General features: G+C 41.2%; 1 protein-coding gene across 6 annotated transcripts in view; it reads right to left on the minus strand.

Annotated features, from left to right (window-relative positions):
• ARHGEF28 (Rho guanine nucleotide exchange factor 28) overlaps positions 1-24,527 on the minus strand; it is a 259,482-nt gene that overhangs the window by 106,621 nt on the left and 128,334 nt on the right. For 2 of the 6 annotated variants that reach the window (XM_079796133.1, XM_079796134.1), the window contains exon 1: positions 8,122-8,447. The exons of 3 other annotated variants lie outside the window; for them this stretch is intronic. In XM_079796133.1, the coding sequence (XP_079652259.1) occupies positions 8,122-8,392 (271 nt within the window). In that variant the 5' untranslated portion in view covers positions 8,393-8,447. Of the gene's footprint in view, positions 1-8,121; positions 8,449-24,527 lie in introns of those variants that run through there. One more of the 6 variants, XM_079796135.1, reaches the window with a different exon arrangement.

Consider the following 24,527-nt stretch of genomic DNA (forward strand, 5'->3'; position numbering starts at 1 on the left):
TTCCTTCTGGATGCAGTTCTCTAAGGCCAAAAGCAAATTAATCTACAGAAAGGTAAAATGAGAAAATTGAGGGTAAGAAAACTAACCCATTATACAAACACCAGGACAGAAGTGAAGGACCCCAAATAAAGTGGCAGGACTTTAACAAGGCCACTTCAGGTGACACTAGACAAAACAAAACAACAAACAAACTACATGTCATCATTTCAAGAAATCCTACAAATAATTCAAATTCTGCACAATCTTATGAAAAGACTTAGGCACATAAACATGATTTTGTCCACTTGAAAAGTCGGAAGCCCTCCAATTCTCCAGCACCTATCTCTAGAAACGTGTGTGTTTTTAATTCCCCTTAATATCGTAAACAGAACTGAGTTCTACTACAGACAAGAAATCATGCTAGCAAAATAAAGAACTCTCCATTGAAATGTAAGTTCTCTCACTTGTTTTCTTTTTAATTTAGTTATAAATGACAGAGCATATTAGTTGCAGGTATACTGTACAACATAATGATTTAATATTTGTATATATTGCAAAATGATCACAGTAAGTCTAGCTAACATCTATCACTATACATAGTTACATTTTTTTCCGGTGTGGAGAACTTTTAAGATCTATTCTCTTAGCAACTTTCAAATAACTGTCACTTATTTTTTGTGTCCTCAACAAGAACATTTTGAATGAATGAATGAATGAATGAATAATTTCATTATTTCATTCGAATAATGAAGCCAAGGAATGCGGGCATTCCTCCAAATTGTTCTGGGTTTCTCCTGGTTGGGAACTACTTGGTCCCTAAATCTTGTTCCACTCTCCTGAGCAACTCTGGGCACCTCAAAGTAGGTTAGTATGAATGAGAGCTGGATAAGAGAATCATTACAATTCATAACCAGACCTTCCCACTGGTAGGGATAATGAGATCAAAGGAATAAGACAGACGGTTCCCTGCCTGTGGGGAACAGTAAGAGATGGGCCAGGGGCTACTCTGAGGGTGGGCGGGCTTTTCTCACTTCCATTTGGGGCTCCTCCAAAGGAGAACACCTTGCAGGCTGCCCCACACCAGCGTGAGGACAACCACCGCCAAGCACACTTGGTAGCAGAGCAAGGTCAGGCAGCAAGGCCAGCCAGGGCCAGCTCTCCCAGGCTGCTCCTAGCTGCTTACGTGGTGAGAATGGGTCCCTAAGACCCCTCAGGCCTCTGAGAGGAGCACGAAGTGGCTGAGTCAGGTACTCAGCCTGCACAAGGCCCACCGTGGTGCCAAGGAAAGATCCTTGAGAAGATGTTTAGAGGGAAGCACCTGAGCCAATGGCCAGGGGCAGTGATTCTAAGATTTCTGTAGTGAAGAAAAACCATCGGGTTCTGACCAACACCAAGGAGAGGATACAGCTGCAGGACCTTGGTCACAGGCGCCAGAAGACCCAGTAATAAAGCAATCGTGGCTGAGGCAACAGCCCAGGCCAGCAGATCTGCAGCAGAGACCAGGAGGACCCAGAGAGCATCCGAAGACGTGTTGCCTCCTTCCCCCACCAACTGCCCGCCCCCTTCCAGGAAGTCACATTCAATACCAGAGTGGCAAGGAAGTGGAGGAGGAAAAAGAAATCTGAGAAGCTGAATATTTTACTTAAAGAGACTGAGCAGTTACAGAAAATGACTATTTTCTTTACTGCATAGGACCACATTTTCTTAGACTAAAATATACCCTTTTCCCTTCCTGCTGCCTAAAGGGTAGGATTTCATAAGAAAAGTTAGATCCATTATAGACAAAATAAAGAAATAAAGACAAAATACGCAATATCTGAGTGTAGTGTGAGTAACTCTGTGTCACAATACACTTTCGATATTTACTGCCTGCTTCCTACGATCCAGGCACTGGAGGTGTGAAAACGGGCCAGCCAGTCTCCATCTTCAAGGAGTTCAGTGTCTTAGAGTGAGAGACACTAAATAATAGCTGCAATACAGTAATGAGGGGGCTATTACAAAATTAAGCACAAGCCAGCATGGCACAAAGGATACAATAATGAACTCTGAGGGGATTCAGGGAAGACTTCCAGACCATGGACTCTCAAACATGTCTTAAAGGACAAATTGGAAATTTCTAGCTGGAAGAAATAGTCACCTGAACTTGCTAACACAAAATGAAATGGGGAGGGGAAAGGTTCACTGGAGGCGTGAGGGCAGTCCACAAAACGGAAGGAACTTAACATCCAAACCTTAAGAGGGAGGATGTTAACATCCAAACCTTGAGAGGGAGGCACCTGGGCAGCAAGAGAGCCCCCGAGACTAGAACATGGGCCTGGCATCTAGCAGGACCCTATCTCATGATGTCGTCTCTTTCCACGGTTGCAGTATTTCCTCCTACTATACGTTGGTTTCTCCCAGCTAATGGCTTCAACTCCAGCCTCCCCCTGCCCCCAGCACTGCCACCCAAGAAGGAAGGTATCTCCCTCCAAACTCCAGTTGGAAGAATCCCAAGGAAGGACTCTGATTGACCAAGTTTGAGTCATGTGCTCACTCTGGACCAATAGCTGTGGCCAGGCAGCACAGGTGCTGTGATTGGCTCACCAGGGTGGGATGCTGAGCCCACTGCCTCCAGGAAAGCAAAGTCACATGAGAAAGTGACAGCAGCAGGTGGACCCATGGCCAGAGCAGTGGAAGGACCACTCACTAAAGAATGTGAGTGCTGTGCAATGAAGAGAAGGAGGATGCTAGGCAGACAAAACTAACCGTCCAGACCAATGCAACATTTGGCACCATTCTACATTTCTGTACCACCAGGAATCCATAGTACACAAGCCCGGGCTATTTTCCATGGTTTTGATATACTCTATGCATGATGTCCCCTTCTGCTTGTAGGGACTACCTCCCTAGTCACCACAAGCTATTGAAATGACATCCCTTTCATGATGCCCTCAGGTTGAACTGGTCTCTTCACCCTGAACTTCAACAGTAATTTGTCCTGACCTATGGGACTTCCTGCCTAACTATATCTGAACACACAACCATTGATCCTTCCCCAAAACCAGAGTGGTAGGGAGGAATCTCCCAAACATGAGGTACTAAATAGGAATAGTGCCTCCCTTTCTTCTACTTACAGGGATTAATGTAGAAATATACCTTGCCTAAGAATTTGAACTAGCCCAAAATAAAGGGAAAAAAAACAGTTTCAAATATTTGGCAAAGTATTTGTTTAACTAAAGCGAGCCATGAGGAATACATAGCTATGTGGTTTGGCAAAGGGCTTATAATGGGCCTCCTTCCCTCTGCCGACAAAGGTAGGCCGCCAGGCAGAGAGTGAAATTGAAACCTCTGTATGTGAGGTTGGACACTATCTCCATTGTGTGCAATGCAATCTTAGCAGGTTATGTCACCTTTATGAAATGTTTCTCTTCCTTAATAAGGATTTCTGTAGTGACTTATTCCTCCTATGGTACTCAGGTATCCTTTGGGGAATTTCTGAATTGAATACACATAAATACATGGAAGCACATGAGTGTATTCAATGAAACTTCATGAAAGGAGAGAGGGCAGGAAAGAGAAGAAAACAAATAAATTCATGAGATAAAAGTAACTCACCTTTAAAAATTATCATTAAACCTTTTGAAATGTCATCATACCTTTAATACCCACTATGTCAGGGGTTATTTTTTGGACTACGTACCTGCCCTCCAAACACTCAATGGACTCATGAAATAGGCCAAAACAGTGACCCCATGATTTTCATCTCCTTTCCCAGCACATCAATCCTCTAACTCTCTCTCTTTGTCTGAGACAAAGCTGTGAACTTTTCAGGACAAACTGGAAGCACTCCCACCCCATCCTTTCCTCAACTTGTCCTCAGCCAGCCAGCCAGTGCTGTCCATCTTTTCCCACCCAAACCAATGATTGTGTCAGTACTTGATACTTATGTGCTTGGGTGTATCAAGATGTAGAAACAGCACTCCCATTTTTCTCCTCCAGAGTTTCCACTGCCAACTCTAATCCCAGACCAAGATTCACAAGAGAAGGAAAACTAAGATGGTGAGACACAGTGGCACCTTTTGCATATAAGGTGGCAGCTACCCATTGAAGTCTACCCCTCCCCTCCTTACCTCTACTAAGAAGTGGTAAAACATAAAAAAAGAATAAAACTTCTGAATTCAAAGTCCTGGTTGTAGGCCTGGCTCTACCATTTATTAGCTCTGATCTTGGGCAACTCATTTCTCCACTCTGAGCCTCAGAGCGCCCCAATAATAAATGAAGATGACACCCACATCTAACATACAGGGCTCTTACAAGATAACATGAGAATAACTCCGTATACATATGTCATTCATTCGTTTTCTTCCATATTCTACCATGATTACTATTCCCTGCATTTCCTGGTATGGCTTTAGGTATAACTTTAAAACTCTCTAAGCCTGTTTCCTCACCTGTAAAGCAGAGATAATATCGATCTTCTAGAGTTATTTTGAGAATCATATATCACGTATATAAAGTAACTACCACAGCTTAGTAAACAGTGCTTACTTATTATGATGAACCAAGTACCACATAAATATTAGTTATTTTGCTATGACTACAAAAAACTTGGCACTGTCTAAGCTCTTCAAGGTGGTTAAGCTTTCTATAGGCAATCCTTCCTTTGGCAACCATAGACTGGTGCCGCACCAACAAAACTTTTTTTAAAAAGCACTCGATCACACTGTGTGTCATTAAGAGGCGTCTGATATGAGCTGGAGTAGGAGACAATGAGAGAAGCTACACGAGGAGATGAAAGGCACAAAGTTCAACATTCCCCAGGTTCTGATAATTTACATATATTAAAGAACGCATTTTAAAAACTGAACGATAATTATGGGAAACTTGGGTAAGGTCTAATCCTGATATTTTTAAATATTCGCGTAATACACATTACACTTCTTGGTTGAATCTCCTACTGAAAACAAAATCTCCAACAAAACAAAAATCCAGGCATTCCTGGAGTCCTTGAAGCAGAACAGTCGTGGATTCTGGCCCACTCCAGTCATTAACTACTAGACTCCCAGCACAGCCTGTCCCAGGGCTGCCCATGAAACGACGCAGGGCAACTTCCGAGGACCCCAGGACTGTACTGGAGGCAGCTTGGTGTACCTGCTTTCACCTTCTGTTTGCATCACTGGTCATGACCAAAAGCACTGCTTCTGAGGTATATCCTTTTTTTTTTTCTCCTGAAGGCATAAGAATAAGTAAGTACTAGATGCTTTTCAGTTGATATATAAGTATTGATGGGTTTCTGCTAATCTAGTTTTCCTTTTATTACCAAATCCTCTACATTTTCACATTTCTCTAAATAAGCCAGTTTTGTGTACGTATATATGTGTCTATCAAAGAACAGTGATAGTAAGAACGGAAAGGGTATTAAAAGAAAGATAATATAAAACAAGGAGGATCAGGAAGAGAAAGCATAATATAAAATGAAAGAGAATATTTCTTACTGAACATGAGAGAAATTTGTTAATAAGGTAGACATTTCAAGCCCACAAAACCTCCTTCGTGATTTCCCAGGTGACTGGAACCTACATTCTGAGAATGATGGTGATGATTAGAAGGGGGGAAAAAAGAATGAGACAGAACTCAACTCACCTTAGTTTTAAAAGCTAAAATAAGTGGATCATTCTCTAAGAGATGAGAGACGATAGCTCTTCACAAACCAATCACTGCACTGAAGGAAAAAATCAGCCTTCATGGTGTTTCTTCTGCCCTATGGAGGTGGCAGGTCTGGGTCCTGGGAGATGAGGGACCCATTCCCAAAGCTAAGACCCCTGTAAACAAGGACGGTATCTGTCTGGTTGCCACGTTGCCCCACCCTCTATGCCGGTACCCGGCACTCTGGAGATGCCTGTGGAACACCTGAACATTTCCCCATCACTTCACCTATTTGGGCCCTATCACCCTTGTCTGTAAATTGTGGTGGCTGGACCAGGTCATCTCTGTGACCTATGGTTCTGGGACCCTGTCCAGCTAACATTATGGGATGACCAAACCCATCTTCACAACTAGGTCGTGACCACTGAATGAAGAAAGGAAGCATAGGACGCTGTCTGGCGAACCCCAACTCTCTGCTACCCACCTATTTGCACTTGTCTTTTGTTTATTAGCAGCAAACAGTTAATCATTCTCATATTCTGGGTACCTGCTTTCACTTGAATCGAGTTTAATTTACACATAGCTATGTTATGACTTTCTGTTGTAGCTCAAGTGGCTGGGCTCCAACTTTGGATTTCAAAGGAGAGCGTGATTAATGCATTCCCTCCAACTCCATTGGACTCTCCAGGTTCTCCACTGGCCTCCTAATTATTAACCCCACGTCTCTCCGGGTTGTTAGGCTACCCAGGTCCCCAAAACCATAGGCATCCAGTCGGCCAGCCAGGCAGTAGAAATACAAAAATATATTAAGCAGATTACTCCCCCAAACATAACTGGGCTGAAATTAGCAAAAAGAGATAGCAGTCTTACAGAACTGGTACCTGCCCTCAAGACGTTCTCAATGAACCCAAACTAATCATATTCACTCTAAAGTATTAGCGACTTCGTGTAGCTTCCTTCTCAGAAGTAATTTAAATGTTTTTTAAGGTTTCCTAATTTAGAAATAATTCCAAGCTTGCAGAAAGGCTGAAAGAATTCGAAGAGAACACCAATATATCACCTTTGCCCAGAGTTACCTATTGTTACCATTTCACTCCATTTTCTACTTGTATTCAAACTTGTTTTACATGCACACACTCATGCTCTCTCATAGGTATTTCCCCCCACACCTCGAACCATTTCATGGCAAGTTGCATACAACATAGTCCTTTACCCTTACAAAGAAGACATTAAATTTTAAAACAGAATAACAGGAAAATAGAACACTGTAGAAGTTCTTTAAGTTCCTCATGACAGTTTCAAGGATGGCAGCTGGGCAGCACGGGAGATTTGTTCAGGCTGAGGCTTTCTACCCTCCTCCCCCAGATGTTCAAGCCATCTTATTCCTGTGGCTGGCCTTGATCCCAGCCAAAGAGCAAACAAACACACACACCCCTCTGTTTTAGCAGAAGGAAACAAGATCCTTGAAGAGAACCAGGTGTGTTAATAACTGCCAGCCTCCATTTTTCTCGGGGCAAAGTATGGGGTGGTGCAGTAGGGCGTTCTGCGCCAGAGAATAAAGAAGTCTCACTTTCAGAGGCACCTCTTCTGCTTGTAACTCATGAAAATGTTCCTTTCTCCTTAAATTAAAAACAACCACACAAGCCCCTGCACCAGACAGGAGATGGGAAGGGGAAACTGACTACCTTTCTTGTTCGGGCAAATCTCAGAAAGCAGCAATCGCCACCTGCTGAGCCCAGCGAGGACCATCAGCAGATTCTCTGGGCACCTTCGCTACCAAACACTAACTTGCCCCTTGGTTTCTAAGGCCTACACCACAAGAGTGGGTGCAGGTGAGGGAAAATAGGTGGTGTAAACCCACTCCATTGTTAATCACGCTGCAGATAAATGGCTCTTCTTCCTTTGGCAGTAAATGATTTTGCATACTTGCTAATTATTGTTAAACTTTTTGCTATATGACTGTATCCCCTGGAGATATGCAGGCTTTCTTGTTGAAATTACCTTCACAAAGTCCCTTCCTTAGAGAATCGATAAAATAGTATAAAAAAAGAAAGATTTTTAAAGTACAAAATATTTTTTTAAAAATGAATACACACTTGAAAACCAAAACACATACGAAGCAGAAACTGGGTATCGAGTGCATGTATCGCTCTCTTCATACCCCACAATAGCCAAGCACGTTTAAATCAACAGGACTCTTTATTGTCCAGGTAACACTGATTAAGTGAACCCAAAACGTTCACCTTGAACTAAACTCCCTTCACTTTTCTTTTTAAAAGGAGTTACACATGCACAAAGGTAGAAAGGTAGACTTAAAGTGAAAGGAACATAGGAAGGAGTAGGGTTATCTTGGGAGTCTATATGTAAAGTATTTACATAGTGAGAGTTTTATAACAACATGTATAAACACGTACTTCGTCAGAAAACAGCCTGGCAAAGGAACAAAGAAGAAGAAAAGTTAAGAATACGAAGATGCCTGGCTTGGCTCTGGGGAAAATAAAGGAGCCCGTGATCTACCTTGTCTGGACGCCCTCCGTCGAATCTTCATTTTGGGGAAGGCAGGCCACGAGTAGTTAAAAGGTGAGTCTGAGTCAGAATCCATCGTTTTGTGTCGGTGAGACCGACAGATCCAACAGATCGAGTAGAGACTCAGGAAGAACCCGGGCGTCCCAGCCAGGAGGCGAGTCTCCCATGTGATGTAAAAGGAAGGAACGGGCTGAGTGAAAAGCTGGCGAACACGGGGAGGGAGAGGCAATAAATGTTTTGCTTCCTTCAGGCGTTCAGGCATGTAGACCGAGAAGGAGGCTGTAAATATTAAAGCCAAACTAGGGAAGTAAAAGGGAGAGAGAGAGAGGGAGCTGAGTCGCACTGGCACATCACAGTCCAGTTATTCAAAAGGTCATTGGGAGCCAATGAATCATTAACTCCCCTCTTCTGGTGGCTGGAAATGGAAATGAAGAAAGGTAACTGGGAATTGAAAGAGCTGCTTGTGATTCAAGAAAAGCTTCCAAACGCAGGCAATTGTTTCGATCTGGAGCTAGAGTATCATTTCTCAGAAAAGCCACCCTGTGCCGTGTTAGATAAAGGCTGAGATTTATGTGTGTGGACAGCCAGAAAGCGCCTTGCACACGCAAATGAAGGCCACCACACTCAGGGCAAGGATTTTTCCAGAGCAATCTATCTTTTCAAACCACTGGCTGGTTTGGCAGCTTTTCAGTTCTGAGAGCCAAAACAGCTCTGATAATTCACTTAACATCCAGTCTCCCCACCTTTTTAATCCTGAAGTGGTTGAGAGCTTTAGATTTCATACAGAATTACACTCCTCTCATTAAATTCAGGCAAAGTCATCTACTACTATTTAGCACAATGGAGCTGTTTTCTTAAATTGTCACCAAGTTTGGCTGTGGATCATAAGGATTTGGGCGCCATCATAGCTCTGATCTAACCCTGCAGTGGGCCTCAATAGAGCTAGTGACTAATTTACCACAAACCAACAGTTCTTAGGCGGTCTCCCTGAACAACTCTCCCCTAATTAGCATTCAGTGGAAGCTCATTACCGCCTCCCCATAAAGCGTAACACTGCTCAAATTTACTTCCAGACTCCATAGAAGCACATGGATGCACGTGCCCCAAATAAGCTCAGGCATAGCAACCAAGACCTGTGGTGGGAAAATGTACCCCAAGTTTCATAGGGGTGTCTCTTTTAAGCATTTCTTTAAGTAGCAGTGATAGCAAGAAGTATTGTGTTTTGTTTTTTGAGGTCATCTGACACCCAAACAATATGAGGATCTGTTCCATCCTGCAGGTTTGGAACATGACAATATGTGTCTTAATTAACATTCATCTCTTCACGTCAATTATTTCCCAAATGGTTGGCACTATCATGCAATGCTGTGTAAGGAAATAGATGCGTAACCTGCTCTGTGACAGCTAATCCTATCTGTTGGGAGGTGTTGGGTGAGGGGCACAGAGAGAAGTGGAGAAAGGAGAAAAGCCATTTAATTTCAAATTCAAATCAGAATTACATAAATCACCACTGTGTTCTTATATAACATATAACTAGGACAAAATACAACTAAAAGATAATTGTAAGCATTGTAACTAAGTGAAAATAAACATTAGTGCATTTCTACTTTGTGCCTTTTTATTTGAATAACTGTGTATTCTTATTCATCAACTAGGTGCAACTGTAAGGATAAAATACTCTCAACCCTTACATTAGGTAAGAGTTTTAGTCCATATATATCTTTAATAAGAAAACAGATAAAATCTTGTGGATGGGTGCTTCCATTCATTCTGTTTTAGGGCTCAGAACAGTGCCAGAAACATTGTAGGCATGTGCTGAATAAATGAATGATTTACACTTATTAGTCTTAACTTGTGGGTGTGGAATCTTTATATAACAGCTGTAGTATTTTTATATCCTCTTTATTGTAAACATGTACATTGACAAAAAGCTACATGAACTCTTGTAAAGTGTTTAAGTATGTTTATATTTTATTCATTACAACAGTATCTCTATTTGAAAACAGACAGTACTTACGGGTGGTGAAAACCCGTTTTTCTCTAGGGCTCCCGGCAATGCTTGGGGTGTACATAGGTCCATGCACCCTTGGGCTGCCTCAGAGATATCCACAGATCAAAAAAGGGAATCTCCACCAACCAGTACAATCACCAAACTGAAATGAAAGTGCTGGACCAGGAGATACTATTGTCTTTCATTCTTATGCAAGATGAAGTTTTAGAGCCACCTTACTAGGATAAATCCCAGGTCAGCAAACTACTGGAGCAGGCTGCTCCTAGCTTGATCATCAGTTCTAGATAAGAACTTCAGGACAATGCAGACAACGAGAGATATGAAAGAACTCTGTAAAACACATTTCTATTAGTTGAGATTCTAGGTAGATAGATCCATCCTATATAATAAAGATGTAATATGCAAATGGTCATTACGCCGAGAAGTGTAACAACCCAATTATGGATCAGCAGGAGGGTGGGGCATTGAGCTACAAGCAGGCAGCGGAGAGCTACAGGAGGAGGCAAGGCAGCAAGCTATGGGGGAGAGGAAGGGGGGAGCTACAGGAGGGCGGGGCAGTGGGCGGAGAGCTACTGGAGGGCAGCAGCAAGCTACTGGCGCAGGGATTCATGCGCAAGGCTACTAGTATTAATATAATTTTCCCCAAAGCCCAGAGGGATCAATTGCATATCAATTGATTATTGATATGAAAATTATTTTGACAATAAAAATTCAAAAACCACCAAAACAATACATGTGAAAAGCCCAACAAGAAATTTTCTAATCTCATTTGCTTCATTACTTATCAATATCTTATTTTTTGTTCTATAGGTTTTATTTTTTTATTTTTTTTAATCAATATATTTTAAAGAATGAAATGATTTCCACTAACCAGCCATATACAGTTCAGTTAACATGTAAAAATATGGTGTTCATACAGCCCTTCTTATTTTTCTTGCTCACCCTAAAACTTTCCCTGACTGTAGGTCATTTATCCCCATTTTCTATAGTAATAGACTATTTTTTTCCATTGTGCCAATATTTAAATTATTTCAAGATGTTATTTACATCTCATTCATATTCAATCAGTTAATTTCTTTGCTTTCTCTGGCTGATTGCAATTGCAGTTGGCAGAATTCAATGATATATCCCCAAGGCCACTTCTCCCCAGAGAGCATACAACCATTACAATGCAAGTGCGAATGATTTCATCAGCCTTACTGTGCCTCCTTCAATTCGAAAATCCTTTCCTTAGAAAATGACCTCCATACGGTTACAATCATCCAGGACAGATGCTGCTGCCTTGAAGTTTCAGCATCGAAGGGAAACTTTCCTCGATTCTCCTCATCAGAGAACAGGTCACCTACCTTTCAACCTTGATAAAAGTAAATCCCCATAGAGGGGTATTTATATTTTGATTTGAATTATAGTATTTGTAAGTTTTCTTAGCCTTCAATGGGGCCTCGCATGCCTGGAGGGCAAGAACTGTGTCATAACTTATATTTTTAAGGAACCACAAGCCAAAGAGAAAAACCATGCTTTCTTGGAGCCATACACATCTGGGCTCACTGGCTCTGTCACTTACTTGCTTAGTGGCCCCAATCAAGTCACTCGTACTTTCTGATCCTCAGTTGTTTCATTCAAAACAAGACCATAACCTCTACACTTCAAAGATGTGTGAGGACCAAATGAGATAATAATAAAAAAACTTAACATAAGTAAGTTTTCAATAACTTTTAGCATAAATATTAAGTCTAAAGTTTCCCTTTCATGCTGGAGGCCTGGCCTGGGGAGCAGGGGCGGGGCCAATGGGAGAAAAAAGGGGACGTATATAATACTTTCAAAACTAAAGATTTAAGAAAAATAATGAAGTTGCCCTTTCATTATCTTTTTCTTCTACATTATAGACACTACCTCAGAAGTAATAGCTTGATTTTCAAAACTAAGACATGGCAATGTGTAAAGACATTCCAGAAAATCATACAAGGCAGAAAGAAGAGAATTTATTATTTTTCTGCTCCCTCGTTTGACCACCAGGAACCAGTGTTTAACACTGCTAGACACCATTCTTGAAAAAGTCATAAAAAGTATAGACCAGAGGAGGCAAGACCCCAAACGCCAGGACAAACCTGTTCTGGATAACTTCAGCCAGTACCGTGACAATTACATGTAGCCTCTGGTTCTAGCAGTAGGTGAAGATCAGAGATGGTCAAAATCTTCCTCCAAAATCTCTTAGAAGGACACCAGGTCATCTAAGTTCAACCCAAGCAGTTTTTTTTTTCTTTCCAATTTTTTTTATTAAGGTATTATATGTGTACATATCTTGCCATTGCCCCCCCCCACCCCACTCCCATATATGCCCTCACCCCCCAGAGTTTTGCGTCCATTGGTTATGCTTATATGCATAACCCAAGCAGTTTTTCATTGGAGAACAGCATTACTTTGGGTTGGCACCGGGTGAAATGATTGGCTTGCATTGAGAAGCCATGTTATATAGAAAATGAGGATCTTTAAAGGCACAGCTCATCTCCATGTGGTAAGAGGTGCTCACTTATGAGATGCACGGTGGGAACAGCACAATCACATCCCCAGTGTCACACTCACTCAGGGACATTATACTCACAGAGTGCAATCATGGGTAGAGCCACCTGAGATTTAAATTATTATTTTTCTCCCCACTTCCCCATCCTGTTTTATATTTTTAACAAGCCCATAAAATTGAATTCACATATATTACACGTGAATTGGGAGCACAGTACAATCACTGTTGTCATAAATTGGAATTCTAGGATTCTACCATTCATAATATCTTATTTTTGTTTTTGTATGAGTTCAATTTTTTAAATTAATTTTATTGGGGTGACGTTGGTTAATAATTTAGGTTTTAAGTGTACATTTCTATGCTACATGATCTGTGCATTGCATTGTATGCCAACCACCCAAAGTCAGATCATCTTCCTTTATCATATATTTGACCCCTTTTACCCTTTATTAACTGCCCCCCTCCTTCCCTCTGGTAACCACCATACTGTTGTCTAAGTCTATGAGTTTTGGGCTGTTTTTCGTGTTTGTTCATTGGTTGCTTTCAGTTTTATATCCCACACATGAGTGAAATCATATGGTTCTTCACTTTTTCTGTCTGACAAACAATCCAAATTTAAAAAATGGGCAGAGGATCTGAATAGACACTTACCCCAAGATGAAATGCAAACAGCCACTAGACATATGAAAAGATGTTCAACTTCACTAGCTATTAGGGAAATGCAAATCACAACTATAATGAAATACATGTTAGAATGACTATTATCCACAAGAAAAGTTGGAGAGATTGTGGAAAAATGGAACCCTCATTCATCTTACTTTTAAAAATAAGATTTTTAAAAAATTTTCTCAGCTACCTTGATTACTTTGATTTATTTCAACAAAAAACCTGCATCCTGCTTCAGAGGTCCTGCTTATGCCTCTTTATATCACTCTATTGTCTAGGGAGAAAAATGAATAAGATCTAAAAATCCAACCAAGGGACATTACTCGTATTATGATATATCCACATGTAGTATAAGAAGAGAATACCTTCAGGACAGGAAAAGAATAGACTTTCTTCCTGAAGCAACATATTAAAGAATTATATTGTCAAAGCTTCCACCAGCATTTTGTATTGCTACAGATATCCGTTCTACTTAGAGGATTCTCTTAAGGTAAAACACCCATGGTGAACATCTTTTTTTTTTAACACTGAAGTGCTGGGCATAACCTGAAAGGAAAGAATTTGGACAAGTTGGCTAAGTTTTTCTGAACGATAAGTCATGAGGAATTTTGCATTTATCTTGGAGAGGCAGCTGTGGATAATGGATGTGAGAGGCCCTGGTAGTGGGAGAAGCAAGGACACGAACCATGAGCCTAGACAGAGAAAGGATTAAAGGGGTAGGAATGTATCTATTATAGTCTAAGGAGAAAACAATTCCTTACAGTAGGAAGAGCCAAGACACTTAGGGAGAGCAGCATCGATAATTACATTTTCGGTTTATTCTGATAATGTTCCAATTCCAATTTTCCCACACACCAAAAATGTTCCTTACATGCCACACACTTATTCACACACTAATTTTTATTAGTTTTAACATTCACTGTTCAACTTCCTGTTCTATAGATTTTCACATGGTTATTCACATGTAAATAACTATGAGGTATAAAATAAGCAATGAATGTAAATAATTAGTTTTGACATGAACTCTAAACTATCAATGCCACAGTTCTGAAGCTAAAATTCACATAAAATGTAATGGATGGCTCATCTTGTATATGCTACTGGATGGAACGTTGCTGCTTCTAGGTCCCCTCATCTAACAGGGCAAGGAAATATATGTATGTGTGGGTCCTAACCTATGCACATACAGAAATCTACAAATATTTCTCTATACAACCATGTATATCCATATTAACTAATCGTAAGTGCATACTGATGTCTACAACTCTAATTTATTAGCACATGAATCATCCTGGCCTCCACCCCTCGCTTATCTATAAACTCCCGCTCCAAGAGTGAGAAACCTGGCACCTACTATCCATACTCCACTCACTTGATCGCTCATTTCCAGCACACATTTATAGGGTATCCAAATTGTTAACCTGTACCCTGTGGGAAAAACTTTATCACCTAGAAGACAGTGCTTATGTAGTTTCTTTTGCCTTCAGTCTTACAGACTCTACTGGTTTCCAAATCTGCATTCCCACCCCCTACAGTCAGGTATTTCACACATGTTTAGTAGTTAGAGTCATTTGTCACATTCTGCATTCCACCAGAGGGTCCTCCAACTTCTTAATTTTTAAAAAATCTTTATTGTTGAAAGTATTACATAGGTCCTCTTTTCCCCCCATTAACCTCTTCTAGCCCATTCCTGTGCCCCCCCACCCAACCCTCATCACCCCATTGTCTGTGTTCTTAACTTTTTTTATTTGCACACATTGGAGTTTACTCTGTGTCCATATGTTCTATGGGTTTTGAAAAATGCAGCGCCGTATATCCACCATCACAGTATCATAGAGAATACTTCCATCACCCTAAACAAAAAGCCAACAATGACACGGATCCTACATAATAAAAGGGTAATATGCAAATTAACCATCACTCTGCTACGCCCACGATTGGGCCAGAGGGAGGCGCAGGGGGCGGGACTCGGGGTGACCGATTGGGCCGGCGGAAGGAGCGGGGGGCGGGGACTTGCGAGTCCCCGCCTCCCGCTCCTCCCGCCGGCCCAATCGGCCGCTGCTGAGGGGGGACCGATGGGGCCGGCGGAAGGCGCGGGTGGCGGGACTCGGGGTGGCCGCTGAGGGGGTACCAATGGGGCTGGCGGAAGGCACAGGCAGCGGGACTCTGTGTGGCCGATCGGGCCGGCGGGAGGCACTCCGATCGGCGGTGGCCAGAGCCAAGGCCTGGGTCCCAGGTGCCAGAGGAAAACTGGTGCCAGTGGAAAACTGGTGCTGGCAGAAAGCTGGTGCCAGCAGCCAGGTGAAGGAAGGTCTATTGCACGAATCTTCGTGCAACGGGCTTCTAGTATGTAGATAAGACACAGAGGCCAACTGAAAGAGCTCCCATGGCCAACGCTAGAACACTCTGAGAAACAAAGTACTAGGGCTAGATTATTACCCAAAGTATAAAGTAAATATCCATGAATCCATACTGACATAAATAACTTAATAAATGAATAAGTGGGGGGAATGCAAGTCTCCCATATAGAATAATTCTATGTTTTAATCCACAAGGAAGTATAGAGATAACTTCCTACTTGTGAAATATGAGTTGCACATCATCACTTCCTTCCAAAGCATACAGTATGGAGAGAGTGTTAGGAAAGAATAATTTTACCATGGAGAAACCTGACAAACCCTACCTGTGCCAGGTGATCAAGGTCATCATTCACAGTGATAAGTAATGTTGACAGTATAGACCACTGATATGACGTAATGAAAATGGTACTTTACCTCTGTGAACTTCCTCCCAGAACTTCAGTATAATGATGGAAAAATATCAGAAAAATACCAATTGAGAGACATTCTACAAAATACCTGGCCAGGACTCCTAACACTGTGAAGATCATCAAAAACAAGAAAGTCTGAGAAACTCTCATAGCCAAGAGAAGCTAAGAGACATGACAACTAAATGTAATATGGCATCCTGAGACAGAAAAAAAAAATTAGATAAAAACTATAAAACCTACATAAAGTAAAAACATTAATCAATAATAATGTATCAACACTTGTCTATTGTCAACAAATGTAGCATAGTAATATATAATGTTAATAATAGGAGAAACTGGGGAAGTGGGGAAATGGGCATATGGCAACTATCTGTATTACCTTTACAACTTTTCTATAAATCTAATACTGTTCTAAAAAATAAAGTTTAAAAATGTTAAGAGATGGAGACAAAAAGTACAGAATCTGTGTTGACTAAATGTTTGCAATTCATGTTAAAAGAATGTTTGCATCACTTATTCAGATGTATAGTATTCAAGTCAAGCATAAAATTCCATTTCTTTTTGCTTAACTTCTTATTATGTAAAGTTGCTGTGTAACTCTAAGGGAATTAATTAGACATTAAAATTATATGCTGAAAATAATTTTAATAGTTCCCAAGAGTTAACCCCAATGAGAAGCTCCCATGTGCCACCTGTGCACAGGTGAATCTACCTCAGTCAGGTCAACAGAAAGCCTCTTGGCAGACAAATCTCAAGAACCCGGGTGAAACCCAGCTAGCTTACTTGAAGTTTTTTTGTCAAGTTCTAGATCTAGATACCTTCAACTTCACTCTTTATTCTGATTTTTTGTTTGCGATTTTAAATATTATGAAGCAACAATAGATTATTTACTGATGGATCTCCTATTTGGCCTCTAATTGCATCACTACTCTATATTTTATTACACATAGTTTTCAGCAGAACCTCATATAAAGAATAAATTCTGTTGGCTTTCTTGCCCATGTCTGGAGTAAGGGGCCGTTTTTCATAAAAATGCCTTTTTAATTAGCCACTCAAACATTAAAAGCAAATTGTCCCAATAAATTGTTAGAGTTGTACTGAGTGGCATGAAAGCTAACCAGAATGTTAATTGCTCTAAAGTCCCTTCCAAGGAATTAACCACTGGTACTCAGTAAAAAACATGCCTAAACGCACATAAACACATTTACACTGCAATCAAGCCCACAGCCCAGTGAGTCCTCTGTGAGGGCAGTTCTTTCGTTAAGTGTCTGTGCACACAGGTTTCCTGAAGTGTTCCATCACAAGGAAAAGGTAAGAAATTTCTGAGTGGAATTTTAACTTTCCATATAAAAATTTTATAAATGCTATTTCCAGAATATAGTTCATATTTTTCATTTGTTTCATAATTAGTTGTAGTTTCCTTAAATGTTATACTTGTTTGAAATATATAAGCTAATCATTTGATTTAAATATCAAGATAGAATCTTTAGAGAAGGATCCTATGGAATTAACTTATTCACGAAACTGGTTTATTTGGAGTTGAAGATATTATTTTGGAGAATGAAGAACTTAGAGTTCAGAGGGGAAAAAAAAATGCCATTTCCCCTTCCTCGATTACATTTCAGAAATTAAGGTGGTTTGTGAGATGAAAAAGGTGATTTAGATTATACTACAGGTACTAATGCCAACAACATCAAGCATCGTCATAATGCCCTTATAACATTAGTGTAAATCCAACTCCCTTCCTCCTAATCTGTGCATCTCTAATAACCTCATTAAGGTTCAAGTAGTTGGGAAATTTTTTCAATAATTTTTTCCCAAAGTTTTCAAATTTCCCACATCTATGAATATATTGATGGTGATAATCATTAAAAGTCTGCAAACCTAATACAAGTTGGCTTCCATTAAATGCTTTTATAATCTAAATTCCAAAAATATGGAAACCCAGTAAGTCCGGGGTGATTTCAGTAGAGCAGAGCACCTTAAAGTAAGGAAGTGTGTCCCTGGTTCTCAAGCTCCACCACACCTGAGAACCACCTGGGGCACTCTTAGAACTCTTGAAGCACAGGCTACATTCCAGACCAATTAAATTCAACCTCTCTAAGGGTGGATCCAGGCTCCAGTATTGTTACAGCTCCACGGTAATTCCGCTGAAATTAAAACCTGGAGTTTAGAACCATAGGATAACTTAATGCTTAGATTAGCAACTCCTAACTTTAACTTCTCTCTCTCTCTCTCTCTCTCTCTCTCTCTCTCTCTCTCTCTCTCTTCCTGTAAACCTTGGTGAGCAAACATTAAGCAGGACATTAGACTCATCACTGCTTCCTAGACTTGGAAATTATAATTTAAGATAGGCTTTTTATATTTTTTAATCCTCACTGAGGACATGCTGAGAGAGAGGAGGGGAGATGAGAGAGAGAGAGAGAGAGAGAGAGAGAGAGAGAGAGAGAGAGAGAGAGAGAGAGAGAGACAAATATGGATCAGGTACCCTCCATATGTGCCCCAACTGGGAGATCAAACCCACAACCAAGATGTGCCCTGACTAGAAATCAAACTGCCAGCCTTTTAGTGCACAGGACAATGCTCAACCAACTGAACCATCTGGTGTTGTGTGTGTGTGTGTTTTAATCAGAAAAAAAGACAATATGATAAACTATAAACCTCTAGTAAGCCTTTAGTTTCTTCATGTTTCCTAGTCTATACTATATATTAACCTAAAAAAGATTCTTCTAATTTATGGGATAAAAGTCTTCCAACAAATATTCTAATTTCTAATTTAATGAAACAATGTTTTACCTGCATTCCACAGGGGGAATTTTATCCAAGCAATGAAGCCGCAAATATAAAAGGCAGGACATTTGTGATAAGAGAACCAAATTGAGCTTATAACACTCAGCAAAATTCCAGTAAATCAGCAATTTCTTCTACCAAAAACAATTTTTAAAAGCTCAACAACTGCAATAAGAAAATGTCACTGAAGTTAAAAAAATAAAAGGCATAAAATTTGAGTCAATTTTTACAAATAACTTTGCATTCCCAAAGGTCTTCTTGGGATATTTTTCCATCCCAACCCCTTGATTTCAAAACCATATCACTGGTAAGCTTTGGCTTATAGTAGAGAAATGACCACCCCCCCCCCAAAGAAAAAAAAACGGGGGTGGGGGGACCCATATAAACTTCTGTAGCCTGGAGCATAAAGAGACATTAGCCAACTCATACAAATTAACAAAAGGAAAGTAAACAACCCAATCAAAAAATGGGCAACGGACCTAAATAGATACTTTTCGAAAGAAGACATAAGGAAGGCCAAGAGACATATGAAAAAATGCTCAAAGTCACTAATCATCCGAGAGATGCAAATCAAAACAGCAATGCAGTACCATCTCACACCTGTCAGAATGGCTATCATCAACAAATCAACAAAGGACAAGTGCTGGCGAGGATGTGGAGAAAAAGGAACCCTCGTGCACTGCTGGTGGGAATGCAGACTAGTGTAGCCACTGTGGAGAACAGTATGGAGTTTCCTCAAAAAACTAAAAGTGGAACTCCCATTTGACTCAGTAATCCCACTTCTATGAATATATCCCAAGAAACTGGAAATACCAATCAGAAAGGATATATGCACCCCTATGTTCATAGTGGCACAATTTACCATAGCTAAGATTTGGAAACAGCCTAAGTGCCCATCAGCAGCTGAGTGGATTAAAAAACTGTGGTACATCTACACAATGGAATACTATGCTGTGGTAAAAAAGAAGGAATTCTTAGCATTTGCAACATCATGGATGGAACTGGAGATCATTATGCTAAGTGAAATAAGCCAGTCAGAGAAAGATAAATATCACATGATCTCACTCATTTATGGAATATAATGAACAACATAAACTGATGAACAAAAACAGATCCAGAGACAGAGAAGCATCAATCAGACCATCAAACCTCAGAGGGAAGGTAGGGGAGGGGAGGGGTAAGGGGGAGAGATCAACCAAAGGACTTGTATGCATGCATATAAGCATAACCAATGGACACAGACACCAGAGGGGTGAGGGCATGAGTGGGGAGGGGGGAGAGGGGGCAATGGGGCGATAAGGACACATATATAATACCTTAATCAATAAAGAAAAAAAAGTGTACTGTAAGAATCAACTGGCTATATGGAATTTACAATAAAGAGTATTGTCAAATTTCAAAAAAAAGAAAAAAGAGACATTAGCCAAACATTTGGCTTGAAAACTTATTTTCTGAAGGGTAAGAACTTTGCTAAAGTTTCCTCTCCTTTTTTTACATTTTTTTTTATGGTTCATGCAACATTCTTGAGATCTCAACATAGATAGAGTTGTGTTTTCAAATAATAGCCAATAAAATAGAAATATATCTGGCCTATGCAATTAAGACAGAGATAAACCAAGGACAGACAGGGGTATCTCGGGCCTGAGCAATTAAAGTGACCATAAGTTAGGCCAAAAGTAGCCCTGACCTGAGTAGCTGGGAGGGCTATAAGGCTTTCTCTGCCAACACCACTGGGAGAGCTATAAGATAAATCAAAAGTGACTCCAACCAACAAGGTAAGGGTTAGAGAAGTGGGGGACACCACCTGGGCCTTGAGCTTTGAAAACTAACTCAATGTAGCAAAAGGACTAATAAGAAAAGGTCAGGTTCAGACAAAGAACTGCAGCCTATTGAATGCCTCAAGACAAAGAAAGCAGCGGCCACCCTTCTCAGGGGCCCCTCTGTCGGTCCAGGAGGGACAGAGTCCTAGGCTGAGGATTTAGAACTAGGTTTTAGAGATGTCTGCTTGCAATAAAGTTTCTGTACTTTTCACCTAAAAAATAAATAAATAAAAAATAAAAAATAATAATAGCCAATAGAGGACCAGCTTCCACTGACATGGGTCCTAGATCTTAAGATCACACTTAAGATCTTGTTGGGAACATTTGGAAAACTGTATTCTCACAAACAATTTAAAAATACAGTTTTATAAGTTTTTATAGCTTAACAGCATTACTTTCATTCCCAAACTTTTAGTTAACATAAGAAGGAAATAAATATTAATCTAATTAGTCCTACTTAATTGATGGTTTGCCAAACTAGCACTAGAGGCACTGTTTCTTTGGATCTTCCAATCATTTCCTTCCAGATTCCCTTATGCTGGCGCCTTCCTGAGCTTCCTGTGTGGGGCCTTTGTTTCTCCTTGGTCTTGTCTGCAGTAACAGAAGTCTGCGTCATTCAGGTTGAGCAATCTGAAGCACCTCGCATCCTAACGTTTGCTTCTGTCTGTTTCTGCTTCCTTCTCTTCCCAATTGGTCTGGATGGGCTTTGGGGCATCAAGTAGGGTTTCCTTCCACATCCCACTTCGGTTCATCTTTCTCCCTCATGCCAACCCTCCCAGTCTCAACACCCACTGAGAGGCTTGCTTTTTCTCAGATCATGTATCAGTAACAAACAGCAAGAGCAATGACGTGACCCAAAGTGTTCAGAATAATTGGGATTCGAGCCTCAGCACCTACGGACAATCAAGCCACTCCTTAAAATCAAATAATATACTTCTCAGGAGTCTCTATGACATTTTCCCTTTCTTCTTGGAAAAATAATCCCTATTTTTTTTGTAGGAAATAATGAGAATCGGTTTAAGCTACCTTCTGAAATGGAGCATATTTGTGGTATATGCTGTTTAATGAATAAAGCAGGACACAAAATTCTACTGTTTACATGATCATAACTATATAAACAGGAAAAAATACTGGTAGGAAATATACCAAAATTTAAGAGTAGCTCCTTGGGAGTGGGAAAATTATAGGGATGTTTTTCTTTTTTTCTACTCATTCTAAAATTTCTCATTTTTCTACTATGATTTTAAAAAACAATAATTTTTCAGCAAAAGCTATTTAGCAAGATGTTATATTTAAAATCTTCTCTGGCACGTATGCCAAGCCCACCTTGTGCCAGCCAAACCTGGAACAGCAGACACGGCACTGCTTCATGCCCAGAGCCTCAAGGTACTGGGACGGCCCAAGCAAAACAGATGATGCCAAACAACGCCACCTCCCCTAACTGCCTTCCCTAACTGCCTTCCATCATCCCCCCCCACAAGGAAAGTTACAACATGCTTACATCGTTCTTGTTTGAGTAAGTCAGTTTCACCAAATCCTTTCTTTCTCCCCTATCCAACAGTCATACAATATACAATTTTAGCCAAGTAAGTTTCAAATAATCTTTAGTCCAATGCAGCCATGGCTGATAAATTACTGCAAGAAAATCAGCTTCGGTATGCGTGTCACCACATCTGGCTGTCACACACAACCTACTCACACTCTGGAATATCACTTGCTGAGAGAGCAGGGGTGTCACCTTCCAGGAGCTTCTGCAATTCACCTGAGATACCGGCGCTCTTGTGTCACAGTCCTCAGCACGAACTCAACTGTGACTTGGACATCTGGATTCTAACCATGGTTTTAATTTTTCAGATTCAACCTTTTAAAAGTAGAGTTTGCAAAGAGCAGCTAATCAAGCTGTTTACAGCTAATGCATCTCTGTTTGCAGTTGGGAATCCCATAGGGCAGCCAAAGCGTGGCCATCTTACTGTGTTCCCACAGGCAGTCTACTTGTTCCTGCCACATGCTCACTTCCCTTCTCCTGGGCATTTGCCGCTGCCCACTATTCAGCCTCTAGTGTTTAATCATTTTTAGCCCCCCATACTTCTACACTTCTATCAGGGACTAACTGGACCCTTCCTCCTTCCTTCTTAATTTCTGTATCGATCCATTTCACCTACCTTCTCTTTTTCCATTTCCTCCAAATGCTCTGCCCTCTCCTCCCTTTCTACCTGCCAACAATGTGAAAGAACCACTGGGGCGTCCCACTCTCCACTGCAATGGAATCAGGTCCCAGCCCTCCCTTTTAAGCAAAACACCAGGCCCTTACAGCATCCACAGAGAGCGGCCCATCACTGCTGACTCACCATAAATGGAATCCTACTATCACTTCTTGAGGAGGTGGCTGAGGGCACTGGTTCTGAAGAGCTTACTAACTGCTATCCACTCTACATTAACCCTCCAATCAACATGCTCGGTGGGTAACTAATGGCCAGTATGATTCCTGATGCTCTGATGGGTTAACAACAACAATACAAAGTCAACTCCCAGAGCAATAAATTAAATAAAGTTTAAAAGTCAATTCCTCAGTCACACTAGTTACACATCACACATTCTAGAAACAGATGTGGCTGTTGGCGACCATGCTGAATAGTACAGATTCAGAACATGTCCATCGTCACAGAGTTCTATCACAGCAGCACCGATGTAGTCTATGAGATCACACTAAACTCACATCACTTTCAATAGGACAAGCCAGCAAAGACATACCTCGACCCCACACGTATCAGCCCTTCCCTAGAGACTTAGCAGAACACACGCACGTATGAAACAGCAAAACACGCTGAAAATGGCCTTGAGGAAAAGCGGTTTTCAGCTGCAGACTCCAGCTTGGCATCTGACTATTGCTCACTGCTGGCTGCCCCCTTCTCTGAGTCAGAAGGTTCTTTAAAAATCTACTATCATTTTCTTTGCATAAAGTCAGGCAACTTTTTTTAATCCAAAAAAAAGTTTAAGTTAACAAAAAGCAAATGTAAGCACGAGGCACAATCGTTCACAACCCTTTCATAAATCACCGGGTTAATGTCACACATGGTTCTCTCTCAAATCCTTCCCTACAATCCTCCTCAGACACAATGATGTTACTGACAAAACACCCGGATTAGGTCAGGCTACCACAATTTCCTTAACACGTGTCTTCTTTACCCAGCAAGTATGCCCGTTTGAGAACGAAGTGCGTTTTCAAAGCCTAAAATTAAAATAATCCTGGTATTTCATACTTTTACCAGCCAACACTCCTCCCCACCAGCAATCTGCCTTGGTAAACATTCTTCGGAGCTAACATTCCTGGGAGTGCGATGCCCTGGGTGGATGTGGCGTCCTGTAGGCATGAGCTAGGGCCACGCTCCCGGCTTTCGTGGCCACAGCAGCCATCCCGACGGACATGCCGGCTTTCATCTCTCATCTTCCCCCTTCCAGAAGTCAATTACTCCTCTTACCTTATATAGCAGAAATATTAAAGGCGTGTGGGTTGCTGGGGATGGTCTAAGTGTCTGTTCCAATTTCAGGAGCTCCACGCGCAAGGAGATCCAGCAAATCACTGCTGGCTCGTGGCCAAGCTACCAGCAGCACAGCCAACCGCCCCTGAGGGTGCTTCCTCCCCGCCCGCCCGGCTTCCTTCTTCATGATTTCCCAACTGTTGTCACTGCTTTGTCGAGTAGCTGCCAAATGTGCCCATAAGGCCCCATTGGCCTCCGGGAGCACCCCGACCACTAGGCTCTGCAGGACCACCCTGGGCATCGTCTTGGTTTTCCCGATTTCACACCAGCCTGAGCATTG

Source organism: Cnephaeus nilssonii (genome assembly GCF_951640355.1).
Source record: "Cnephaeus nilssonii genome assembly, chromosome: 2".
Taxonomy (NCBI): Eukaryota; Metazoa; Chordata; class Mammalia; order Chiroptera; family Vespertilionidae; genus Cnephaeus; species Cnephaeus nilssonii.